This window comes from Canis lupus, chromosome 37 (genome assembly GCF_011100685.1).
Source record: "Canis lupus familiaris isolate Mischka breed German Shepherd chromosome 37, alternate assembly UU_Cfam_GSD_1.0, whole genome shotgun sequence".
NCBI classification, from domain to species: domain Eukaryota; kingdom Metazoa; phylum Chordata; class Mammalia; order Carnivora; family Canidae; genus Canis; species Canis lupus.
Genome location: NC_049258.1, coordinates 30,596,188 through 30,622,282, shown reverse-complemented (window position 1 = coordinate 30,622,282; position 26,095 = coordinate 30,596,188). Strand labels below are relative to the sequence as shown.

General features: G+C 57.4%; 1 protein-coding gene and 1 long non-coding RNA gene across 10 annotated transcripts in view; one reads left to right on the top strand and one right to left on the bottom strand.

The window, feature by feature from the left end:
- DLGAP2 (DLG associated protein 2) overlaps positions 1–26,095 on the bottom strand; it is a 693,430-nt gene that overhangs the window by 105,600 nt on the left and 561,735 nt on the right. For all 7 annotated transcript variants that reach the window (XM_038585891.1, XM_038585894.1, XM_038585892.1 and 4 more), the window contains 2 exons: positions 9,411–10,480; positions 1,633–1,844 (listed from right to left, as the gene is read on the bottom strand). In XM_038585891.1, coding sequence (XP_038441819.1) covers positions 1,633–1,844; positions 9,411–10,480 — 1,282 coding nt within the window. The remainder of the gene's footprint in view (positions 1–1,632; positions 1,845–9,410; positions 10,481–26,095) is intronic.
- Positions 1,510–5,407, top strand: LOC111094362. 3 transcript variants are annotated; one of them, XR_005385468.1, is made up of 5 exons: positions 1,510–1,571; positions 1,789–2,169; positions 4,082–4,796; positions 4,877–4,966; positions 5,119–5,407. It is a non-coding gene; the product is annotated as an uncharacterized LOC111094362 (long non-coding RNA). The 3 variants fall into 3 exon arrangements; XR_005385469.1 differs by lacking the exon at positions 1,789–2,169 and having other exon boundaries at positions 1,534–1,571; XR_005385470.1 differs by lacking the exon at positions 1,789–2,169 and having other exon boundaries at positions 1,534–1,571; positions 4,079–4,796.

Genomic DNA, 26,095 nt, shown 5'->3' with positions numbered 1-26,095 from the left:
GATCCTCACTCACCGTGAAAACAGCCCATTTTTCTTTCCCTTCCCTCCGGTTTGCCCTAAACGCACACAGTCGTACAGGAAGCACCAACCTTCAAAGCGTCAGTTCGGGTCCGCGGCCACGCGCAGCCCAGGGAGCCGGGACCAGGTGCGCCGGCGGCAGCTCGAGCCCAGGCTCCGGGGCAGGCTGTTCTCCATCCAGGGCGGTTTACGGCTCGCCCACCGCTCCTCCTCACCTGTGACCTCCCGCACCCCAGGGAAGGGGTGGGCGCACGGCGGGGTCGGCTGTCTGCCCACGGGGGCGGCGGGTCGGGCTGGCGTCGCCCTGGGGACAGCCTTCCAGCCACACGGCCTCCACCCGCTTCCTTGCCACTGCACTGTCGGGGCCCCGCTCTCCCCGCAGCGCGTCCTGCTGCCATCAGGGCGGCTCCCTTCCGGTTGGTGCCTGAGGAAGGCGACCACCCCTCCACGTGGGGCACAGGGGACCCGACCGCCCATCCGCGTGGGGCACAGCAGACCCGACCCCCCCCGCCACGTGGGGCACATCGGAGACACGGGGAGGGACAAGGACTGGCGGCCGCTGCACCCCTCGTCCACGCCCAGCCTGACCGGTGCCGGTAACCTAGACCAAGCCGCAAAGACACGGTGCCCCGCGGCGCCCAGTAAGATCCTGTGACCAATGACACCCAGTATCTGCGTCCCGCGGGCTAATGGAACTGGCTCAGTGGGCTCTGGGGGGAGATCACGGGGTTTTGCTGTTCCCGTGCGTGCCAGGCCGGGGGCAGGAGGTGGGGGGTGACTCCGAGATCAGTGCTCGGCCGGGGGCTCCATCCTCCCGCCACAGGTCACAGTGAACAACTGAGCCACTGTGGCCACGTGCCAAGAGGAGGATCTGAGCCCGGTGGTCACATGGGGTGGCAACGGGCGGGGTGCGGGGCGAGCCATAGGGCTCCCGCAGGCGGGCGACCCGGGCGGCTCAGGTGTGCCCGGCGTGGGCTCGCCTCCAGGGGGTTCTTTCCAACCCACGTGGGGCAGTGCTGTGGACGGACTCTCCCTGCCTCAGGGTTTTCAGGTAACAGTTCCCCCCCCGGGCCGCCCTGGTAGGACGACAGCGTGCGCGGATCGGCTCATCACCACCCCCACGGCTGGTGAGGCTTCCAGCCCACAGTCCATGAGGAGCAGGTGACCTGGGGGGAGAGGTTCTGTGCATTTTGCAAGCAGTAGGCAGCCCTAAACCTGGCGGTGTCCAAACACCTGGAGGGACCAGATACTCGCAGCAGCACGCGTGTGGAGAGTCGTGTGTTCCCGTCGTGCTAATATTCTATTTCCCAACGTTTCCCTGCTTATACTTTGGACACCCACGAACTCTCTGTGGACGACACTGCAGAGCACACGCCACCGTCCTCAGGAACCATACCCCCCTCTGCCCTGCAGACAAAGCTCCTGCCCACCAGCGTCCTCACAAAGCTGTGCTGACGTCACACCCACCCCCCAATGTGGGCAAGCGGCCGGGTCTGAGGACCCGCAGACAGGACGGGGACACTGGCCAGGAGAGCGGCTCTGGGTGACATGAGGTGGGAACCGCCCAAGCAGGACCTGTGCCTCGGCGGGGAGGATGGGGGGGAGCGGCCTTACGTTTGGAGGTCGGCCAGGGGCCGGGGTCCAATGGGCTTGAGCAGGGGCTCCGGCCGCATGGCCGCCGTGGGGGACGTCTTGGGGCTGGAGTCGGACTCCGCGCTCTCCTCATCGCCCATGGCTTTGATGTAGCTCCCACTCCGCATCCTCCTGCAGGGGATCTCTTCGTCCTTGGCGCCCGTGGGATACCCTGCCCACTCGTCTTGAGGCACCTGGGGGAGAACAGACACATGCATGCGTCAGGCGTCCCCAAGATGCCTGGGGTCCTGGGGGGACGGGCGCCCTGAGCTTCCCAGAAGACACGCTCCCGGCGGCCAGGTGCCATTCCCAGCGTGTGCATCCCGGGGATGCTTCCTGGCGCTGTCGTTCACATCCTAAAAGGACATTCACGTGTCATCGTGGTTTTCTCCCCGCTACTAAACTGATGCATAAACATGGAAACGTGACAACATGCGAAGACGGCTGGAGGATAAACACACCTGTAACCTCGGCACAGGGGAAACCAAGCCGCCTGCATCTTAGATGGATTCCCTGCTGGTACAAAAGGAAATTAAAATTGTCCTTGAGAAGACGGAGAGCGGGGTGGCGGGGAGAGTTCTCCAGGATGGAGGATATGAAGAAGGCGAGAGCAGGGGCCAGGTGGGGGGACAGGACTGGGTCACTGGGCTTCAGCCCTGGGGCAGGAACGGAGCCGGTGAGGCTGGAGGTCCGTGATGCTGGCTGCGTGGGGTCCCTGTGCTCAGCCCGAGGGTGGCCGGTCGGCACCTTGGTGTTTGGCCCCCACCACGGAAGCTGAGTTCCCTCCTCCACAAGCAGCAGAGGTCCGGCCGCCCCTGGTCACCTGCCCAGTCTGCAGGTGACCCCCAGACCCAGGGCCGGCACTCCTTAGCTCTGTGGGTCCCAGGGGGGCTCTGGACCACCTTTTACAGGTGAGGTCACATTTACAAGAGCAGGTGAGGTCACATTTACAAGAGCAGGTGAGGTCACATTTACAAGAGCAAAACACACAGGCCGCAGCTGGCGTGGAGAAGGCCCACGGCACGGCCAGCGCAGGGGCACGGCCCCGGCCCCCTGCCCCCGGCCCCCGGTCTGCACCCACGGCTGTGGGGAAGGAAGGGAGAGAGTCCCACCTGAGGAGGTGCTCAGAGTCAGCTCTTCTCTGTTGCAAAGGGTTACACCCGCCTCCCCCGGAACCCTCCATCCTCCTCCTTGCTCATGCCCGCTTGGAGAAGTGATGCTCTCCACGGAAAGCCCCTTAAAACCCATGGCCATAGCGTCGCTCCGGCAGACAGACAGTTTCCCGTGGCGGCCAGGATGGGAGGCCGTGGGAGCGTGATCCGCTGAGGTTCCAGCGCAGCCATGGCGTGTGGCGAGGTACGGGGTCTAGACGGTCTGCAGCCCCTGCGGCCCCGGTGGCGTGACTCCAGTGGATCCAGTCCGCGTGCCCCTGAGTGGGTGCGGGTCCACAGGGAGCGGCTGGACGCGGCGGGAACGCGCGGCGCGGCTGACCCAGAGCCTGTGATGAGGGGTTGGTCTCGCCGAACGGAAGCGTCCAGGTGGCCACATGGGGTCAGGGGCACCCAGGCACCCTCGCGGGCAGAGCACCCTACCCTGCAGCCTCTCCTCGCAGCTGGGCGCCCTGTGCGAGTCTCCACGCGGGTGGAGACAGGATTGAGGACATGTCCACGGGGCACAGTATGCGAAGACCACGGCCTGTGACGGCCTCGGGCCCCGTGGCGAGGCTCCCGGGAGGCCGTCCTCACACTGTCAGATTTGGTGCCAGGGACTGGTGAGGGAGGAACCTCCGAGCAGGTCATGCCACGCAGGCGGCTCGGTCCCACACAACAGTCATGCCGAAGAGTGCATGTGTGGACACGGAGACGGGTTCAAGGGGGAGGAAGCAACGTGGAAGCACCACCTGCGCTGCGCGGTTTTGTACTTTAAACAGACGCCCGCAGGAGGCATGGAAACCAGCGGGTGGACGGGGTCATCACGGGAGCTGATCACGGGCTCCTCGGTCAGCTCTCTTCGTGCTTGCATTTCCTGAATTTTCCACCTGGGGCCTATCTCAGAGAAAGAAAATACTTATCTTTACTTTGAGAAAAATAAGGTCTCAGTGATGAGACTTTGCAGCGGAAGAGCCGCAAAATGAATTGTGACTTAATTAGGGCGAAAGACGCCCAGGCGGCGGGGGGAAGCAAGAGGTCAGCAGAAGCTGTGGACAGAGAGGGGCGTGGGGGAGGCCCCTGGAGGCAGGCCTGGGGTTCTGACCCACTTGGGTTTGCCGCAGGCCTTTGGAGGAGGGGCTCTGGGGAGGGAGCCGGGAGGCTGGCGGCACAGACGTGCCACAAGGACACATTCCTGTTGGCGGCTCCATAAAATTTCTGTGAATCAGAAGCACTTCCCTTAAAAAAAAAAAATGTAAAATTTGTTTTTTGTTTTCCAGCAGCTGGTGAATCAAGTAACCAGCGAGACCAGCTTGTACTTCCCTGTTTCTGACTTAAGCCAGTCCATAGCCTTTGACAGAAAAAATTTCAATTGAGCGTAAACCAGAGTGAAGAGCCGGGTGAGGTTACCGGTTCCACAGCGTGTGCCTCCGGACGACCCCAGGACCGGAGAGCCACGCAGAGGCGCCGCCGTGCCCCGTCCATACACCTCCCTGGTGCATCACGGTGTCGAAAACCTGCAGCAGGTGTGCGAGGCCGGCCGATGGGGACGTCCAACCCGCTCAGTCCGTGGCTCCGTGTCTGCAGGGAGCAAGCACCCAGGCGACGTTCTCTGAACAGCAGCTACCGGCCTCTGCGGATCCGGTGAGGCGTTGGCTGCACACAGTGGTCACCGGCTACCCCGATCGCCTACTTGCACGTCGTGAGCCGTGACGTCTGCGGTTTCTACTCTGACGCCCGTCCTGGTGCCTCCTGGGGTATGGACGGCAGCAAGGCAGCTGGGCCTCTGAGGCCCAGGGGAGGACACGGCTCTGGGGCGTCACAGACACGGGGCGCAGCTGCGGCCATCCCACACCCGGGGGCGTTCCCGGCATCCCAGGGCCCGAGGGGCCTGTTTTGCTCAGGACAGTGGGGCACAGTCCACCCAGCAAAGCCTCGGCCACTTCCGTGATCGTGCACGGGTTTCCCCGTCCAACACAGGCCTTGACTCTGTGTTTTGTATGTAAATCAAAGGGCGTGGGTGTGGGTGTGGGTGTGTCTGTGGTTTGCACAGATTTAACGCACGATGAATTTTTCAGGAATGTGAGTAACCACGTAAATCAAGGGAAGGGAGAATTTTGGTCTGACATTCTACCAAGACTTTAGTACCATCTCCAAGAATCCAGCAGGTGTGTGAACGCAGTAGTCTCATCCGTAGCCCAAACTGCGCCGAGTCTTTGGCCAGAAACCACCTTCCCAGCCCTTCAGGCTGCACACGTGGTCATGATCGAACTCACGTGCTCTGTTAAACGTCATGTTCTTTCTACTTCTGTTATATTAGAGTCTGGATACGTAGATACCTAGATGCTCCAAGCCCTGGGTGCAGGTGGACCGCATAGGTTCACCGTAGAAAAGTCCGGGGGCGTGACGCGCCGTCCGTTATTAGTGAGACGCTCGTTCCGAGGAGTCCGGGAGCCGCTGTCAAGGACATGAGTCGAGGCGATCCCACGCGTGTGTCGCAAATACGAGGAGCCCAGAGCGGGTGTGGTCAGGCTGCCGTGCCCACCTCCGAGGATGTGAGCAGATGCTCGTGGGGAGGCGCCCGCCGAGCCTGGAGACAGGGAGGGTGACAGGGGCAGGACATGGTGCAGGGAGGGGGTGTGAGGGCCTGCGGGGCTTGCTCCCCAGCCTGGGAGGGCGCGGGCTTCTGAGGCTCCTGATCCCTCTGGGTCCAAGCTTGGTGCTCTGCGGCTGTGCCTGTGGTTCCTGCTGGGCGCTGGGGTTCTGCTCCCAGACATCTGGCAACACCCAGAGGCAGCTCTGAGTCCTCAGAACCAGGGTGCTGCTGCCGGCAGCGCCCGGGTAGAGGCCGGGGATGCCGCTGGGCACCCCCAAGTATGCGCCCCCCCCACGCGGGAGAGGACCGCCCAGTGCAACCCCAGACGGGCGGACCCCGGTGCCCGGTGCCTCCTGCGGGCTGTGCGTCCTCCCGGGCACGGTGCCTGAGAAGCCACCACGTCGGCCCTGGGACCCAGGCTCCTCTGTGGAGGTGCGACGCGCCTGCTTGTTTCTGTTTGGTTTCGCCCCTGTGAGCCATTCAGGTGCCAAGCTCAGACCGGAGCGGCTCTCGCTTCCCGCCCGACGGCAGGTGGACACACGATGGAGCAGAAGCGTGGCTGGGCTGGGAGTCGGGGGCCCGCGGCCAGGCTGGGGTCGCACCCCCTCGGTGCTCGGCGAGCACCCCGGCGCCACCTGCAGACCAGCAATCCTCGGGAAACGGTCCCCACATGCGGGGAGACGGTCTCTCCTTTGCATCCGAGGAACCTGATGCCGGGGCCTGCTCACGGTCGCAGTGGCCCTGGATTTCCTACCGTGAACACTCACGGTGACCGTGTGTCACGGAGTCGTCCTGAACTGTACACTTGGGTGAAACAGATATTCACTCACCCAAAATCAGGAGTTTATATGGTGATTTACGATTTTCACGGTGCCTTTATTACGGTTTCTCGAATGGAACTGCAAACTCACATCCACAAGCTCAGCCCAGGCTGGGAAATACTTGAAATCCCAATATCCTTCCACAAAAAATGCAGCCCGGGGTGCAGACTGGCGAGTGTGGGCAAAACAAGAGGGAAGATGGGGAGTGGACACTGTGGGCTGCCCCGTGGATGGGGTCGCCCCTGTACACGTGCCCCCCGTGCCACGGGGCTCCCACCTCAGTCGCGGGGAGCACACGGCAGGGCCCTGCCTGCTGGGGCCCCTTAGATGCTCCGTACAGAAGTGATAGACACGCTCTCTTTGGTGAAAGACAGAGGCCAGACTCCACCGCGTGCAGAAGGGCTTTAGGGTGCTTCCCAGTGAGAGGCGGCGCCCGGCTGGGCCCCACAACCCACTCCCGTCTCCCCACCCATCAGCACGGAAGAGCTTCCTACATCAGCCCCCAAAGGAGATGCTGCCTTGGAGACAGCGGCAGACACGAAGCTGCGATAAAACCGCAGAGCCTCCCGCTGCGAGGCTGCTGGTTCTCCAGGACGGTCCTGCGGGTGGAGACCACACACTGGGGGCAAGCAGAAGACCAGGAAGGCGGGGGGGGGGGGGAGGTGCTGGGACCCGCGGGACGGCGGGGATAGGGCGCTCAGGGTCACGGAGCCACGCTCCCGCCAGCGAGGCGGGTGCACCTGCCGCGTCTGCTCCCCCATCATGAGCCCTTCCTGAAGCCCCTGCTCCCCGAGCACAGGACCGACCCCTCAGCCTTCAACCAGCGAGATGCTCATTAAAAGTGTGACCTTGGGTGCTTTGCCCATGGAGGGAGAAAATAGGAAAGCAGGAGCCATTTCGGGGAATAAAATACACCCTATTTCCTTGCAGTGCCGTGTGCGGTCTGCTCTGACCTAAACACTCCGATGTGTCCCTCAGACGCGAGCGATGATACGGGCCCGCCGAAGCCCCGTGCCCGCCGAGGGTGAGGGGACAAGCGGCTCGGATCCATGTCTGTCTAGTTTTTGGTGAGCAGGGGAGTGAGGAGAGCTTGGACTCATTTATCCCTCCCTTCTTGTCTTTTAAACCTTATTCTTTGGGATCTGCAGCTCATCCCCATCTTGTGGCTGTGACATCAAATCCGGGTTTATGAAAGCGTCATGTTTCAGGACACTTGGTGCAGTCAGCACAGGACGACGGCGCACAGGCTGGACAGGACGTCCCAGGGCCACAGGACCACCCGCCTCGGGAGACGGGAGCGTGGCTTGTGAGGTCACAGCCAGGGACGCCCCCCTGGGCGACCACGGTGAGAGCAGAGGACGTCGGGACAGGAAGGCAGGTGCAGGGCCACCTCCCTGCTCACCTCCGCCTTCCCCGTGTGCGCTGCCCGCTGACCAGCCCCTGCTCGCCACCCTTTGCCTCTGCGTCAGGACGGCAGGCCCGCTCTGGGACTCACATGCTGCCCTTTGCTGTGTGCGGCGTCGACTGTGCCGGGGAGACTCTGGGGCGGGGGCTGATGTTTGTCCAGGGAGCCGAGTGGGATGGACGGACACACAGCACGGGGGACGGGGGGCCGCCTCGCCTGCACCGTGAAACCAGTGCAGACACAACCAGAGTGCGGGACATGACTCTCGCGAAACTGGTTCCTCCGCGAGCAAACATCACACATGCACAAAATCCAAGGAAAGAGAGAAAAGAGGAGGAGCCCAGGGGCTTTTAAGAGGCAGAGGCACCCGTTTCCACGTAGGCGCCTTTTCTGGGTCCAGGTCCAAGCAAACTGTTAAAAAAAAAAAATCATGAGAAAGTCGAACATTGACGGAATCCGTGAAACCACTCCAGGATTAGGATTACTTCTCAACATCTGCCGAAGGTGCTGCAGGGACATTTCAAAGCCCTGGCGTCCAGGGTGGGTCCCCAGACATAAACACGGACGTGCGTACCTGGGACGCTGGATTTCCCCCCAAGTGAGACGCGTGGCAGGTGCGCAGTTTGGAGGGGACAAGACCCCCCAGGAGCTGAGTGTTCCTGACCTGGGTGATGAGTGTCGGGGGGTCCCTGGCACACTCTTGCCCTTGGAGGGGTCAGTATCTTCACGATTACAACGAACCAAGAGCAGTGGTTGGAGGACAGAGAAGGGCAGGTGTGGTCCAGGGGAGAAGCGCAGGAGATGCTCCAGGGCGCAGGGTGTGTGAGGGTGTGGGGCAGGGACCGTCCTGGGAGGGGTGTGGGTTCTGCAGGCAGGTCCCCGGGCCGGGGCTGCATGGGAGCCGCGTGGAGCAGCGCCCCAGCATGAACAGAGCAGCAGGATGGTCTGCTCTCCAGGAGGACCTGAGTGACCCCGAGCCGCATGCCCGGTTCCTGCAGGATTAGGACTTGCCAACGGCCAGCAAAGTCGTCTCTCCCACTGCTGTAAAATAATACTCCCCCCAGCGACCAAGGCATCCCTGTGATAAATGTGCCTGTGAAGGCCATTTGGTTAGCATTTCCCCTCTGGACGGTGCGCCGGGATGGACCCTGGGGCTCAGCGACCCCCGCCTGCTGGAGAGGGTCACGGCTGTCGGGCGAGCCCTGCATGGATCCCCAGGACTGGGCGGCTGGCGGAAGCGTCCTTCAAGGCTTCCACACATACGAGGGGGATGGGAAGTGGAGCAAACTGCACACGTGGGGAAGAAAACCTGGACGCGTGTGCCCTTGGCCGACAGCCCAGTGGGCTCACAGAATAGCAAGAGGTCCTCACGGGAGGCGGCGTCTCCCCGGGGAGCTTGGGGCGTGTGGTGGGCAGCAGGCTGCGGGCGACGGGAGGGCATCGCACAGCGCCCACGCCCACCATCCACGCTGCTTCCTGCCTTCTGCCCTGGCGGAGTCGCGGAGCCCCCCGCCCAGAGGGCAGGCGCGCTCTCCATAGCCACACGCACCGTGCACGCGACCTCAGATCTGGGCTTAGAGCCTCCCCTCCCCGGTATGTCCGAGCGGTCCCCCGGGCTGCGGCCGCCCCCGGCCCCGTGGCTGCGGCCCCAGCCCCCAGCCCCTCCGAGAACGGCCGTGGCAGGGCCGTGGGTGACAGCGGGAGCAGGGGGTGCTCAGAGGCCCTTGGGGGGCCAGACAGCGTGTGGCCAGCCCCGTGGGGAAGTGGCAGCCCAGCCTGAGACCGCTTACCTGCAGGTAGTGGCACGGCCTCAAGGACGGCTTGACCTCCTGGCGGACCAGCGGCTTGTCTAAGTTGAGGGAGCTCTTGCGGTAGGCCTCCTTCGCCTGGCTCACGGTGAGCGTGGACCAGGAGCTCCGCTTCATGTACTTGGTGTCAGGCGTCATGGTCAAGCCCTCGCAGGCCGAGCACTTGACGTCACTATTGCTCTTGGACGTCTTCAGGGACAGATCCCCGAAGGGGCCCGGGAGCACCTCAGGGTAGCAGTGGGAGACGTGGTCCACGTGGTGCCTGTTGGCCACGCTGGACGTGCGGCAGGTGCTGTCACTGTCCAGGTTGTCGTCGGAGCTCCACCAGCTGCTCGTGCCCGCTCTGTGCTTGCTCTCTGGCTTCCGCTCCTTGCTTTTACTCCGTTTGCCGTGTTTAGAGTGGTGGCCGTGGTGGTGGTCCTCCACCCGACCGTCGCCCTTGGTCCCATTGACGTTGCTCTTGGAAGAGCCCTCCAGGGAGTGGGACTTGGTGAAGAGTTTTTGGACGGAGTGGACGAGGTGCCGTATCCTGCCTGGGCTCTCGCTGCGCTGCTCGGCGGCCGTGGAGGTCCTCTGGTACTGCAGCGTGTGGAACCCGTCCCGGTGCAGGGGTAGCTGCTTCTCAAACTGGTCCAGGAGGTTGGCTGGGATGCGGTTGACCCGGGTGCTGGCATGAGACACGGCGCAGTCGTCTCTCGTGTCGTAGTGGGAGCTGTAGTGCATCCTGGGGAAGGTGCTACTGGACATGTGGTCACCCAGCACCACGGGCATCATCATGCACTCGGAGTGGACGGAGCTCCCGGGGGAGCAGCGGTGGTGGTCCATGGGGCAGCTCTCCACAGGGCTGAGCAGGTAGGGCTGCCTCGCCTCCTGCCCATGATGCAGGTGCTCGTGCGCGTGCTCGCAGTCTTCCGGGGCCGCCAAGCCGCAGGTGTGACCCGAACACAGCTGCGCCTGCGCCCGGCCCCCGGGCAACCCCTTCATGTTCCTAGGAGCGGGGGAGTATCTGCCTTCGCTGATGTGCTGCGTCGGGGACCATGAGTACTGCTGGTCTGTTGAGAGAGCACAGAACGCCACGTGAGCTGCGTGCAGATGCCAACCAGACCCCATTTCTGTGGACGCCCCACGCGGGAATATTTAATCAGCAGTCAGGGTCGTTTCCGGGCACAGGGACCCAGTAATCATCATACCTACAAATACGCCCCACACGACGGCTCACAGTATGAGGCCGTTAGGAAGCGTGGACGGTGACACTCGCACACGTTGCTCTTCGACTATAAATACCTGATGTCCAGCAGATTCATCACCGCTGGACGGCAAGGCTCCGTGGTATAGGACTGACACGGAATTTGGGGGGAACGACTTACAATTCAGTCGGGTTAGAGTATCGCGGTTCGGCGTAAGGAGCTTACAGAGGAACATCTCCGGTGCACGGAGCAAGGTCCCTCCGTAAGCTGACGGGCTACAAGGGAGGCATTAGGGCATTAACACGGGGGTCTGCCGCCGCCCCCGTGCCCGCCACGCAGGGGTGAGAAGATGTGGTTTCCCGAGGCCACCCTCTGTGTCAAAACCAGGACAAAACCAGGGTGTCCTGACCTTTCGTTACCAATACTTGGTTTTGAACTGTAAGAAACACGGGTTCGATTACATGAGGTGCACGACCGTGTCGCTCTCGCCCGGGCGCCGGGGATCCTGTTAGGGAGGCGGCTGAGTGTGACACCCAGACACGGGCTCACAACGGCGCGGGCCCCAGTCCTGCCCGCACGTGCCATGTGACTCCAGGAGCGGTCGGACAGGCCAGCCACACTCCTCGAGCTCCTGTTTGCTCCGCATGTGCCAGGGGGAGACCAGACCCCGGCAAAGCCACCCGCAGGGCTCCAGGGGGTCACACCTGCAGGTCTTCCTCACTGTCTGTGCTGCTATTAGGCACCTGTCATCCCTTTACACGGTCTTGGGTCAGCATTTGCCAAGTTCTCGGTTTATTAAACCCAAGTGATTGGACTCCAGGATTCCTTACAGAAGCCTCCGGCTTCACCCCTACGTCCTGCTGACCTCATGTTTCTAATTCAGACCCAGTTCAGAGCTTGCTTCTCAAGGTCGCCAAACAGATGCGGGGGACAGAGACTCCATTCCAGTACGACACACGCGTGTGCGTATCTGGTATGTAACGTATGTGTGACACAGATGGGAGATAGAGATTCTGAGACTCTATATAGTAACACGCATATATATGTATGACGAGTGCGTACGTGTATAACGTGTGTGGTACGTGGATGATATGCATACGACCTGCACGGGAAATACAAGCCCTGCTGTTGATAATATGCATAAACAATGAGTCTGCCCTATAAAACGTGTGTACAGTGTACACGCTACGTGATGTATGCAAGAGATACAGACTCTGCTACAGTATTTAATACGCCCGTGTAGCATGCGTGTGAGATGCACATGCCCACATGTGATATACACTGATAGCATATAATGTGCACATTATCTAGGCAGGAAATGTAGACGCTGATATAGACGACGTGTCTGTCGTTGGGGAGGTGTGTGATGTGCAGGTAACACCTGCAGGAAGCACAGCCTCTCCCGCAGTGGTGAGGTGCCTCTGGAGCACGTATAGATAACGCATAGGTCCCTGTGATGTGCACATACACTGATAATATGCTTATAATATACGCAGAACACAGACGTGGAAGCTGACTCCCATAGGAAACAGGTAGGACCATGACAATGAGCACCCCGGAAAGAGCCCAGAGAGGTCTCAGGGCCCCGGCACCCTCGTCTGGCTGGAAGTGCACAGACCATACTCTGTTCTTGGAGAATGGAGGCCAGCTCGCTCCCCGCTGCACCGGGGCTGCGTCCCTCTCCAGAGTCCACACCACCTTCCCACAAGGACCCCTGAGTCTGCTGAGTCAGGACACTGGACCCTGGGTGGCCAAGCACCCTCTCCTCACTGTCCTGGAAGGGCTGGCAGGTGCTGGGGAGCACTGAGGCAGACCTGCTGGCGCTGCGCCTGGCTATGCCCTCCTAGGCCCTGCACTTGCTCCCACCTACTCTGCCCACGCCCCTGCATTTCAGACCCCTGCCCTGGCTCAGACCCTGTGTCTGCGCCTACGTCAGCTGTCATAGCCACAGCAGCCACATTCCTCCCCACCTTCCCGCTTCCTGCACACACACCGCAGCCAGGTCCTCCCTGCTCCGAGGCCCGCCAGCTTACTGCTGAGCCCCCATCCCTCAGCCTGTGTCCACGGCTGTCCCCGGGAAGGCTAGCTCGGTGATGACTGCGTGCCAGCCTGGAGCACACGTGGGAAACCACGTGCTGACGGTGGGCCGGCCAGGCCCTGCCTCCAGCCCCTGTTTCACACATCCCCTGAAGCATGCTGCTTTAACCAAGTGGAACCACCCCTCTTTCCAATAATTGCTCTGTGGCTCCTTCCCAGGCGACATTTGCTCAGCAAGACCCCACTGTGCATGGGCCCCCTGGCTGGGGTTCCAGGCAGGCTACAGGGGAGACTTCCACGAGGCCTATGTGTGGCACCTGCTCCTGTGCTGGCCCGCACCTCCCCCCCCCCCGACTACTGGCTCCCTCCCCCCGTTCAGGCCTGTTCACCAGCGCCACCCACCTGCCTTCCATCGCCAGGAGCGCTTCTTGCTCTTCACTAACATCTCCGCACCTGAGGGGTGCCACCTGGGGGGTGGGGTCAGGGACAGCCCGACCTCAGAGAGCCACCCACCCTGGCCGCCCACACCGGACTCCAAATGCACACCCGGGCTATTGTGGGAAGCAGGAAGGAAACCTAAGAGATCCCAGATTATTTCTGACCAACCCCCTTGCTGATCCACGTGAGGAAACATCATCTCCTGCCAAACGTCTGCCAAATGACCAGCCCATGACATGGGTTCAAAAGGCCCCCATTGCAGGCTCCGGGCGGCCACCTGTTTAGGCCATCGCACGTGTGGATGTGTCCTACAATCTCACGGATCCCTCAGGTGTTAGGAGCAAGGCTTACCCACCCCCCCGGGACCAAGGCACGCCGAGCGCGGGTGGCAGCGTCTCCTACGAAGGGCCTCAAGAGACACCTCCTGCATGTCCTCACGATGAACCGCCTCCACTGCGGGGGCCCCTCGTCTCCAAAGCGAGCCTGACTTGGCCAGTGCGAGCGGCTCCACTGTCTCGCGGGAGTGGCTACCCCATGAGAGCTCCGCGGTGCCTTCCTTTCTCCTCAGCGAATTATGACTGGAGCACTTTAATGTATTAGGAGGGGATATTTTAGATTATATTATATTTTAATATAATTAAAAGCAAGTTTTCAAAGGAAATTCAATATTCAGCTGATAAATAGCAAAACTATGTGCAGTAATCTAGACTTTACAGCAGCATAAAGTTGTCATCCTATTATCTTTTGCTTTATTTTTCCATTAACATGTAATTTAATACAATTCTAATCTTCCTCCATATTAAAAAGCGAGGCCATTATTGCTCTACTCATGTATCCTATTTCTGCCTAATGTTTAGCCTAGAAGCTACATTATGAATGTGGCTACATAAAAGAACAGTACAAAAGATAAAAGTCTAGCTGAAATGAATTAAATTTGATTATGCAACGTGTCAGGAGCACAGTCTCATTTCTACCCCACGGGACTGAGTGCCCTGCATGGAAACTGATCCACGGTCTCTGAAAAATAATATCATGAATAACAACAAACAAGAAAATAAGGGACTGTAAATAATGGCAATTCTAAAATGTATAATAGGGACTTGGACTGCAGGGTCATTTTTTTAAGTCTACAGAAAAGAGAACAAATACTCAGGGGCTTGCAGTTTCCATGGAAAGCATCTTAGCGCCCTAATTTCCACTACTCACTACACCGTTTTTGTTTTCAAGGGAAATAGCACTAATCCTCATTATCCACTAACTGTCTCCCCAAATTCAAACTAGAATGCAAAGGTATGTTTCACTCTTGGATTTCAGGAGACTGTTGGCAGCCTCAGTCTTACAAGTATGTTTTGAGGGTAGGCATGAAAACTTCAGAACTATGCTAACATGTCTGGAGCAGCCTGTGTGTGCAGGTGCTGTGCGCGGGGAGGTGGTGCTGGTCCGCACGCTGCCGGGGACGCCCAGGCTGGAAGGGCATGGGGAAGGTCACCGAGGTCGTACACGCGCACAGACCCGCACATGCACGCACGCAGCCTCAGAGCTGCAGACCCAAGTACACAGGTCCGACCATCTGCTGCCGACACCAGCTGCTGCCCCTGGGGGACGAGGGGGTGTGGGGCCCCATGGGCTCTTTCTCATTAAACGTCACTGGTGCTTGCACACCAAGCCCTCGCCTGAGCCAACCAGGTGGGCACACGCTGTGGCAACGGCTTAGGCCCCAGTTCTTGGGAAGGTGTGGAATTGCACCTGCACCCTGGCACAGGAGGGAGAGATGGTGTAGGCACAGGTGCCATGTCCTCACCCCTGCAGCAGGCACCCTGAGGTCCTGCCCCAATGAGGACACTAGCGGTGTCTCCCTCAGCCAGAAGCTCATCTACCCCAGGTTAACCCCGTCTGCACTTTCTTTTTTAAATTTTAAATTTTTAAAATTTATTTTAGTTTTTGAACATCCTTGTTTTACTTTTTCTAAAAACATGTTTAAAATAGGGGCACCTGAGTGGCTCAGCTGGTTAAGCATCTGCCTTCGGCTCAGGTCATGATCTCAGGGTCCTGGGATCGAGCTCCAGGTCAGGCTTCCTGCTCAGGGGAAGTCTGCTTCTCCCTCTGCATCTCATCCTGCTCATGTTCTCTCTTTCATTCTCTCAAATAAATAAATAAATAAATAAAATCTTTAAAAGAATAAATTTATTTAAAATCAATTATTTAACATACAATGTATTGGGCAGCCCAGGTGGCTCAGCGGTTTAGTGCCGCCTTCAGCCCAGGGTGTGATCCTGGAGACCCGGGATCGAGTCCCACGTCAGGGTCCCTGCATGGAGCCTGCTTCTCCCTCTGCCTGTGTCTCTGCCTCCCTCTCTCTCTCCCTCTCTCTCTCTCTGTCTCTCATGAATAAATAAATAAAATCTTAAAAAAAAACCCTCCAAAAAAAAAAAACATACAATGTATTATTAGTGTCAGGGGCAGAGGTCAATGATCCATCAGTTGCATGTAACACCCCATGCTAATCCCGTCACGACCCCTCCTTCATGCCCGTCCCCCAGTGACCCCCTCTCCCCACCCCTCCCCTCCAGCGACCCTCAGTTTGTTCCCTAGAGCTCAGCATCTTTCATGGTTGGTCTCCCTCTCTTACTTCATCTTATCTTATTCTGCACTTTCATCTGAGTATCTGCCCAGTGGGGCAGATCCTTCACGTCCTTGTCATTGCCCTGTGGTCCACCTTAAAAAGAAAATCCTCACTAAAGGTAGAAGCTAAAAGTAAAAAGCAAACTAGACAAGGCAACACCTAACAGCACAGAATTCACAAGTGGGCTGTGGAGCTGCCTCCTGGAAAAGATGCATTCTGCTATGCTGTGTCTTCCCCACCCTGGTCAAACCCCAAGGGTTCTTCTGCCCCATGGGGCATCAGGGGAGCCCCTGCTCTGTCCCTGGAGTTGCCGTGGTTCCTTTCTCTGCTGCCTTTATCCATCGCACACCCACCCAGACCCCGACCTGCCCTTCCTGCTACCCCTGAGGGGCACCTGTTTAGCCTCTGGCTCTTCTAAGCCCTCATGTGCATCGTCCCATCTGCATCCTGTTGGGACCTCACAACACATGCATAGTCCAGTGAATGTGATGAGAAGTAGCCATGTGAACCTCTTCCTGTATTTACTGGTGAAGCTGTGACAGGTGTGCCCCATCATGGGTCACCCCATCTGATGCCCCATCCACAAAAAGTTTCCTCAAAAATTTAACAAAAGGCTACAAGATATGTATGCTGACCACCACGAAACATGATGGGAGGAGTCGGTGATGCTCTGGACAAAGAGACGGGTGCCCCTTATTCATGGACTGAGGACTTAGTGTGGTTAGGGGAGAAACACTCCCTAAATTGCTCTGCAGACTCCACACAACCCCTATCAAGTCACGCTGGCTGCTTTGTAGAAATTAAAAGCTGATCATAACATGTATACAGATAAAAAAATAAAACGAAGTGTGTAGCTAGAGGTGGAAGGAGACGGTGAAGCTTAGAGCAGACATAAATGACAATGATGAAGGGAATCAATGGAAGCAAAAGTTGGTTCTTTGAAAAGATCAGTAGGGATGCCTGGGTGGCTCAGAGGTTGGGCGTCTGCCTTCGGCTCAGGGCGTGATCCTGGAGACCTGGGGTCGAGTTCTGCATCAGGTTCCCTGCAGGGAGCCTGCTTCTCCCTCTGCCTGTGTCTCTGCCTCTCTCTGTGTGTCTCTCATGAATAAATAAATAAAATCTTGAAAAAAAAAAAAAAGAAAAGATCAATAAAATTGGCAAACCTCTGACTGGACCAAAAAGAAAAAAAAAAAGAACATTCAAATGACTACAATCAGAAATAAAAGTGGGGGAATCACCACTGAGGACATACCATAAAAAGAATTATGATACTATGACAACTGTAGACAAGATAAAATGGAGGAATTCATGGAAACAAAAAATTATTTCCAGAAGAAACAGAAAATCTGATCAGACCAATAACAATAAGGAGGCTGAATCAGGAATCAAAAACTTCCCAACATAGAAAAGCCCAGGACCAGATGGCTTCACAGGTGAGTTCTGACAGACATTTAAAGAAAAATGAATGCCAATCCTTCTCAAACTCCTCCAAAAGTTGAAGATGTGCGAACACTTCCTTGCTCATTACTATGACGCCAGCATAACCTGATACAGAAGCCAGATAAAGACATTATGAGAAAAGAAAATTATAGACCGATACCCTTTATAAATATGGGTGCAAAAATCCTCAACAAAATACCAGCGAACCTAATCCAGTAGTATATTACAAGAATTATACACCATGGCCAAGTGGGATTAATCCTGGGAATGCAAAGATGGTTCAACATATAAAAATTAATATATCTCAACAGACTAAAAGGACAAAGGGCAAAAACATATGACCAACTCAGAGGATGCAGAAAAGGCATTTGACAAATCAAATAGAGGGGATCCTTGGTGGCTTGGCAGTTTAGCGCTGCCTTCGGCGCAGGGCGTGATCCTGGAGACCTGGTGTCGAGTCCCACGTCGGGCTCCCTGCATGGAGCCTGCTTCTCCCTCTGCCTGTGTCTCTGCCTCTCTCTCTCATGAATAAATAAATAAAATCTTTAAAAAAAACTCAAATAGCCTTTCATGATAAGAACAGTCAGAAAACTGGGAATACAAGGGAATTTCTTCAGCATAATAAAAGCATTTATAAAACACTCACACACACACACACACAAAACCCAGCTACCATCACACTCAGTGGTGAAAGACTGAAAGCCTTCCCTCTGAGCACAGCACAAGACAAGGTTGCCTACTTTTGCTGGGGCTCTTTAACACTTACCCGCAAGTTCTAACCAGAGCAATTCGATAAGAAAAAGAAATAAAGTACATTCAAATTAGAAAAGAAATATCTATCTCTATTTTCATTTTTAAAGAGATTTTATTTATTCATTCATGATAGAGAGAGAGGCAGAGACACAGGCAGAGGGAGAAGCAGGCTCCATGCAGGGAGCCCGACGTGGGACTCGATCCCGGGTCTCCAGGATCAGACCCTGGGCCAAAGGCGGCACTAAACTGCTGAGCCACTGGGGCTGCCCTATCTCTATTTTCAAATGGCACATTCCTATATAGAGAAAATCCAAGGGAATGCACAAGACTATTTGAGCTAACAAACAAATTCAGGAAAGTTGCAGGTTACAACTCATCAATTGTGTCTCTATATCTCAGCAAAGCATGACCAAAAAATGAACTAGGAAAAGCAATTCTATTTACAATAATATCTAAAGGAAAACATGAGCAGGATTATTTTTAACAGAGAAAGTGAAAGATTTTTACCCCTGAAAACTAGAAAACACTGTGAAAGAAATTAAAGATGTAGATAAATGGAAAGAGATCCTATGCTCATGGACAGATGACTTATTATTTTTAAGGTTTCAATATTACCCAAAGTTACCTCTAGACTCAGCGAGTGCCTATCAAAACTCCTTCTGCCTTTTCTGCAAAAGTGGAAAAAAACCAGTCCTCAAATTTGTATGGCAGTGCAATGAGTTCCCAATAGCGAAAACAATTTGCGAAAGAAGAACAAAGCTGGAAGATGCTAAAGTCCTGTTCCAAATCTTCATATAAAGCTTTAGTAATGACAACAGTGTGGCACTATCACCGAGATATGCCTACAGGCTGGTGGAATGGAGTTGGGGGTCTGACGTAAACTCATACATCAATGGCCAGTTCACTTCCGACAAGAGGGCCAATACCACGAAAGAACAGTGTCTTTTATAAATGGTACTGGGATAACCAGATATCCACGTGCAAAAAAAGGAAGTTGTACCCCTACCTTTGCTATATGCAAAGATGAACTCAAAGGATGCAAAGAGCTAAAAAGTAAGAGATACCAGTATAAAAGCATTTGAAGAGAACATGTGCATATTCCTTTGTTAATGTGAATTAGAAGTGGCTTTTAGGTACGCCATCAGAAGTACGGGGAAAAAGAGGTAAATGGATTACCTACAGTTAAAAACCGTGCATTTAGGCATACCACCAAGAAAGTGAAAAAGCAACCCACAGAATGGGGAAAGTTTCTTGTAAATATGTATCTGATGAGGAAATTATATCTGGAATATATGAAGAACACTTACAACCCACTTGTTAAAGAGAAGAAAATAATCAGAATAAATATGGGCCAAGGAGGTGAACAGGCATTTCCCCAAAGAAGACACACAAATGGCCAATAAGTTTGTGAAAAGATGCTCCACATCTCCAGCCATCGGGGAAATGCAGCTGGACCCACAGTGAGACACGGCTTCCTACGCACCAGGACGTCTGTACCCAAGGCAGGTGTAACTGTGGATGCGTGTACGGGAAGGCGAGCCTCATGCACTACTGGGCCTGACGTGAAACGGTGCAGCTGCTTTGGAAAACAGTCTGGGAGATCCTCCCAAGATTAAACAGCTACCTCCGACCCAGGGATGCCACCCCGAGGTACACACCCAAGAGACACTGAAGCATACGTCCACCCGGAAACTGGGACACGCGTGTTCTTAGCAGCGTTATTCACAAGAGCCCCAACGCACAAGCAAGCCAATGTCTACAACAAAGGAGTGGACACACAGGAGGGCGTCACGTGCATTCAGTGCAATGTTACTGGAGAGCAAAAACCAAGGACCTGAACACGGCGCACTCGGCTGGACCTTCCAAACACTGGGGAGCGAGAGGAGCCAGTCACCCAGGACCCCACGTTCTATGACCCCATTTATGTGGAGGGGCCAGCGTAGGCAAAGCCTTGGGGTTAGACAGCAGGTGTCGACGGTCAGGGGCTAGGGGTCACCAGGGTCCCTGCCAAGGTGGGTGTAGTGCTGCGATGGGTGCATGCACCTGTCAATACGCTGAAAACCCCTGAACTGTACGTGCTGACCGGTGACTTGTATGGTTTGGGCATCACACCCCCATAAAGTTCATACAAATGCCTCGGCACCGATGCCGGAAGGAGATGGGAACAGAAACACAGACTTGAACATGTTCAAATGTTATTTAAAGAAATGTCCCTCGTGTGTTGTACAAAGCCAAAGGCCTATGTAGTACAACTTAGGGGAGCGGGGAGCTTGCTGGTTTGCTTCTCAACGTCTCCTGCCTCTGGCTCGACGTATGTGGTCGACACTGTCAGGCTCAGAGCGGACGTGGGGCTGAAGGCAGAGGTCCTGGGGACACTGGCATGTGTCATCCCTCGTCCCTCATCCTCCATTGTTGTTCGAGGTTCCTGGATGTGACGGTGTAATCAGATTTCTCTTCCGTGGGTCTGTCTTATGGGTTCTGTGACTCGCTGGCTGTACATTCTTACAAAATGAGCTACGTCAGTCCACGAATTAACGTCCAGCCGCCTGATAACGCCAGTTCATGTCGTGCAGCTGACGGTGACAGCGAGGGGGCTGCGGGGCAGGCGGGCAGGCGCCCACTGACATGACCCCACACCGCCCGGGAGCTCAGCACTCCCCACACACGGAGGCCCTGCCTTTGTCTACCCCAGAGGCAAAGGTCTCAACAGGTGGGCTCCACACCAGAGTCCCTGGGAGGCACCGCACGGGCCAACTCCTGGGCGCCGTCCAGACGCTGTGTCAGTTGTGGCTCGAGGTCCATGAGCACCTCGGGGGCCTCGGTTGTCCATTCGTCCTGGGGGCACCGCGCTGCCCTCTCGGCCCTCCCCTGCCTCCGAGGGCCTCTGCTGCCAGGAGAGGCCCCTCCACTCCCCTGACATCCTACCTAGTGTCTGGCAGCCCAGTGAAGGCATCAGTGGGTTCAACGGGACAAAGGGGTGGGGGAGCTGCTCGTGGGTCCCGCCGGGCGTTGGGCGCTGCTCATGTCGTCCGGCAAGTCCGGGCGGGATGGCTCAGGTGTCCCCGCACCTGGCCGCCCTCTGAAGGGAAGCTCCGTGGAAAGTCCTCGCCACTTCCAACCTGTGAAGCACTGAGCCTCGTTTGCTTCAATCCGCTCTGCCGTCGGGCTTCCTGCTGTGTCTCTGTGCTTTTCTTCTTTAGAAGTTCTTTCAAAAACCTCTACTGCTATGAAATTATGGCCCCAGCAGTTGAAACCCACCACATTCGTGTGGTTCACGCCACTTTGAAAGGCAGGACTGTGTGATCCACAAACAGTTCCAAGTCCTCGTAGTTCTCACTCCTGAAGACACAGTGGGGGATGGAGGCGTGGACACCGACCTGGTTCCGTGGCTGCAGAGGCTCCTGGGTCCGCGGAGGGGGTGGGAGGCTGCTCTTCCCCAGCGGCAGCGGCCTGTGGGACACCACAGGGTCAGCACAGCCCTGTCCTGCTTCCTCCCCGAAGCGCACTCCCGGGTGACGGGTCTGCGTTCCCAGCCCGCCTGGAGCTGCCACTAAACCCCAAGCCCTGCCGCTCCCCACTCCACACACCACACGATGCACCTGCTGGGAGGCCCCGGGAGTGCAGGCAGTGAGACCACGAGGACCAGCGGACGGGCCACAGCCAGCCGGCAGTGACAGGTGCAGTGACAGGTGCTGAGGAGTCAGGCAGGTGGTGCTGGGGGAGGGGGGCCCACGATGCAGGTCGCAGGGGAGGGCTGGGCCGGGGCAGTCCTGGGCACACGCTGGGGTCCGCAGCCACGGGGAAGCCAGCCTCGTGGGAGGTGCAGCCGAGCCACTGTGGGGGAGGGGCTTCCACCTCTGGGCGAACGAGGCCTCGGGCAGAGAAGTGGCAGGAGAGCTGCAGGTTTGGGGATCCCTCACTAGGAGTCGGACGGCGGGGAAATCAGGAGGAGGCTTTGCAGGGATTCGCGGGGTGGTGGCTTCCACCACGTGTTGCTGAGGGGATGGTGAGAAGCTGTGCCCTGCTGACCCGGCCTCGCAGGGGAGCCCTCGCCTCCAGGGCACTGGGGGACACAGGCTGGGCAGCAGGACGAGGCTGCGTGAGGTCCCGGGGTCTGTGCTCATGGGAGGAGGAGGAGGCCCCACGGGAGGACGCATGCAGAGGGATGCGCTGCCCGCGGCGTCCACACTGGCCCCGGCACTGGGGGAGTGAGCAAGCGGTCAGTACCCGCAAGACCGGGTCCCGCGTCCACGATCCTTTACACATGGTCAGTCCGTGTGTGGCTCTCATTATCAGTGTCTTCCAGGAAAGGAGGACGAGGCCCGGAGAGGGCACACGGGATGGCCAAGGCCAAGCGGCCCAGAGCCGGACCGAGGCTCCCTGGGGCTCCTGGCTCGACTACTCCGTGTCCAAGTCCACAAATCTGCCCCTCAGGCCCTCCTGCCACCGCGTTGTAGGGTCTGCTTCTCTCAGGAGCTCTTGCCCCGTGGCTTGAACGCGTGTCCACGGGGCGGGGGTGGGGGGCAGAAGCCCAGTCCGACACCCAGCAGCCCACGCCCGTTATTCCTCAACGGCCAAGGGCCCGTCAGAATGTCCACTGTTTTAACTTCCGGAGGGTCCCTCCGGACACATATGCTGCTTGTTGCTAAAATGCACAGGAAATGCAGTGCGATCCCGCCCTGGGGCAGGTCGGAGAGCCAGCAGTCCCGCGCAGGAGGGATGAGCCAGGGACCGCGCTCCAGCACCCCGCTGCGGCGTGGGCTGAGCTTCCAGGTGGTCGGCTTCCCGATCCGAGCGGAACACAGCCAGCCCGGGCTGCCCTCAGAGGAGGAGACGAAACCGCCTCCGAGGGCTCAGGGGACCCGAGGGACGCCGAGGCGTGCACCCCCTCGCCCCTCGGGAGGAGTTCGGGTCACGCCCCTCCCCGCTCAGGGCGCGCACCTGCCGGGCCTTGCGTCCTCGGAGAGCCGAGCCGGCGCCCAGCGGGGCAGCAGTCAGCCCACGGGTCCAAAGGCAACTGAATACCTTCTGGTTCGTCTCCACCCCGCTCTGGTCGGGTTTGCGGGACTTGGTATGAGCGCAGAGGGACGCGAGCCGCGCCTGGCTGCCACGCGGGGGCTGCACGTGCGCCCCGGCTACCGAGCAGCATACTTGGGATGGAGTCGCAGGGGATGAAAGGAAGAGAGAACGGAGCTCAAGGGCGGGGAGGCCGACTGGCAGGAAAGACGGGGAGCGGGGAGCGGGCGGTGCATCCGACGGACAGCGAGGGAGCTCGGCCACTCCAGGAGTGGTGCCAGGCCTGGGGTGCTGGGCCCCCTACCTCCCGCCGTGGTGGGCGCCGCCCCACGAGCTGCAGCGGTTGAAGCCGCGCTGCCCGAGTCCCAACAGGGGCGAACCCTCCTCCCTCGCTGCGCGGCCCCCACTGCGCTGGTCTCTCCAGGCCACGGCCCGGCCCCCCGAGAGCCCGCTATTCCCGAAGCCCCCGGCAATGGCGCTCCCCTCGCCCCTCCTGCCGTAGGTTCCTGAACTCTCCCACGGAGACTGTCCACCGTCTACAGGCAGAAGAGAACCTCTTAGCTGTGCCTTTCCGATGACACTTCCTCCCTCCGCCCGCCCTCCATCCCTGCGCCCGAGAGCCACGCACTCAGCACGGACGGCGCCCGTGCTCAGTGGCAGGTGGCGGGTGCCGGGGACAGCAAGCGTGGGCGGTCCTCGCTCCGAGGAAGCGCGGCCTGAGACACACGGTCCTCGAGGAGAAACGTGCCTGTGAGCGGATCAGGGTCCCTGAGTGCCTTCTGCGCAGCGGGTGTGTCTGGGGTGAAGGGGCTGGGGTGGGCGGGGGTGACTGAGGGAAGGCCCGCCCCGTGCGGACAGCGGCATCACTGATCTAGAGAGGTGACGCTCCCCGGTTCAACAGCTCCTGGGGGTTCCAGCCCCGACAGCTGGCTTCCCGCAGGCCCTCGGCTGCCCGGGCTGCTGGGGCCCCGCGGGCCCTCTCCTCGTCCCAGAGCCGACACTCACAAAAGGATGAATTCCTTCGAAAGATAAACGTGCTGAGGTGACCGTGTCGCAGCTGCTGCAACCGGGCAGGACAACCGTCTCCCTAGGCTCAGACACACGGAGGGCACATGTCTGGGCTGCAGGGAGCGGGAGCACGGCCATCCTCGCTGGCCGCCCTCGTGGTGCCCGTTGCGCCTGTCCACCGCCTCCCGGGGGATGCGCCACCTGCCAGCCACACGCCAACGGCAGTGGACGCCGAGCAGCGTGGGCACGCGGACTGGCTGGGCTGCCCGCCACCTCTGGGCCTGGCGTGGGCGGGCGAGCGTTCTTGGAACTGAGTCCTCTCCAACACTGTCCCTGTCATGTTCCGGCGATAAAGACACCTCTTTGTACGATCACATCAAGGAATAGCGTATGACGCTTACTTTAAAAAAGAACAAAAACAGGGGATTCCCTGGGTGGCACAGCGGTTTGGCACCTGCCTTTGGCCCAGGGCGTGATCCTGGAGACCCGGGATCGAATCCCACGTCGGGCTCCCGGTGCATGGAGCCTGCTTCTCCCTCTGCCTGTGTCTCTGCCTCTGTCTCTCTCTCTGTGATTATCATGAATAAATAAAAAATTAAAAAAAAAAAGAACAAAAACAAACCCAAATTCGCTAAAGTAAAACCAAATCCACGGCATGTTCTTCCAACCACACATACTTGGACAAGAGCTCCGGACGCTGTGCGTGCCCACCAGGCACACCTACCCAGCCACTGGTGACCCGGGCAGGTGCCACTACCCGCCCCACGAACCCTGTATCCCGGCTGTCCTTCGGGGGGCATGTAGGACGGCTTCTGGTCCACCCCGGGCCGAGGCCAAGTGAACGCACTCCATGCGCACTGGTCACGGACGGAGTAAACGACATCCTCTTTCTTGGAGAATCTGAAATCCAGACATTCAGAGGCAGTGGGTGTGGGTGCAGCAGAGGGGGGACCCCTTGGCCAGCAAGCGGGGTGACCAGGTCCCAGGGGGACCTGCCCGGCAGTTCGCTACGGAGGCTACTGCCGTCCCTGGGAGGGTTTTCCACTCCTGTGCCCCGGCCCTCCTCATGCACCATCCACTAAGCCGCCACTGAAGATGCTCGCAGCATCGTTCCCGCCCAGGGGAGAGGGCGTGAGAACAAGACCACGTGGGCACAGAAGCATGGAACCCGGTGGCCAATGTGGAAACTGAACTGCCTGAAAGGAAGACTGAATCCACTCAGATACCAATCTCCAGGAATATTTGGGATCTTGTGAACCTTCTATTTTGTCCCGCGGTGTAGCACGCACACCGTTGATCGCACACGACACAGCCCAGAACAGAACACCTGGGATTTAACTTGGCTCTTAGACCAGCAGCTCCAATAGGTTGATCCATAATTTGTAAGACACACAAGTAGCTTTTTTTTTTTTTACTCCCAGGGACTCTACACGGAATATCAAAGTTCTAATTTAAAAGGAAAGCTGCATGTAGACGCCTTTGATGGTGAAAGTGAACGAAGCAGTTCTGAGATCCAGGCTCAGGTGTCCCAGTCTTTAGTGCTTTTCCAGAATTTTCATTATATTTTCGGTGAAGCATTTACTGTGAGCACATTTGCAACTTAATTGCACTTAATTACCAAATGACTTCTTATTTATGGGCCAAATAAACAGCTTCTAAACGGATCTTGAGTCTATCATTCACACACAATGGCTTCGGCAGCACAAAAGAAAATCACTATTAGTTGGAAACCTAATCCCATTACTCATGAAACCAAAGGCAGTTCTGGCACTTTCTGTCCTCTGACATTTGCCTTGTGAAATACATTCTTAGCTTCTCAAAAGCAGTTACGATTTCTTTCCCAAATCTCTTTTTTCCTAAATTTCCTTTGATGCAAATCAGAGAGGCTCCATGATTTAAATCAGTTCATCTTTCTCTTGTCCTTTCTATAGGTTTAGATGATTATCTCTAGTTCCCTTTGACAACAAATTATAACCTGTCAGAAACATCTGTTGCCAATTCCCAAATACATGTATCAGAATTTGGTAAAAGAATGTTGATTTTAAAATATTTTATTTTTTGAGAATTATTTCATAAGCAAACATAGTTTTAAAATAGAAACTCACAGGGAGAGGGAGGGGCAAGATGACGGAGGAGTAGGGTCCCCAAGTCACCTGTCCCCACCA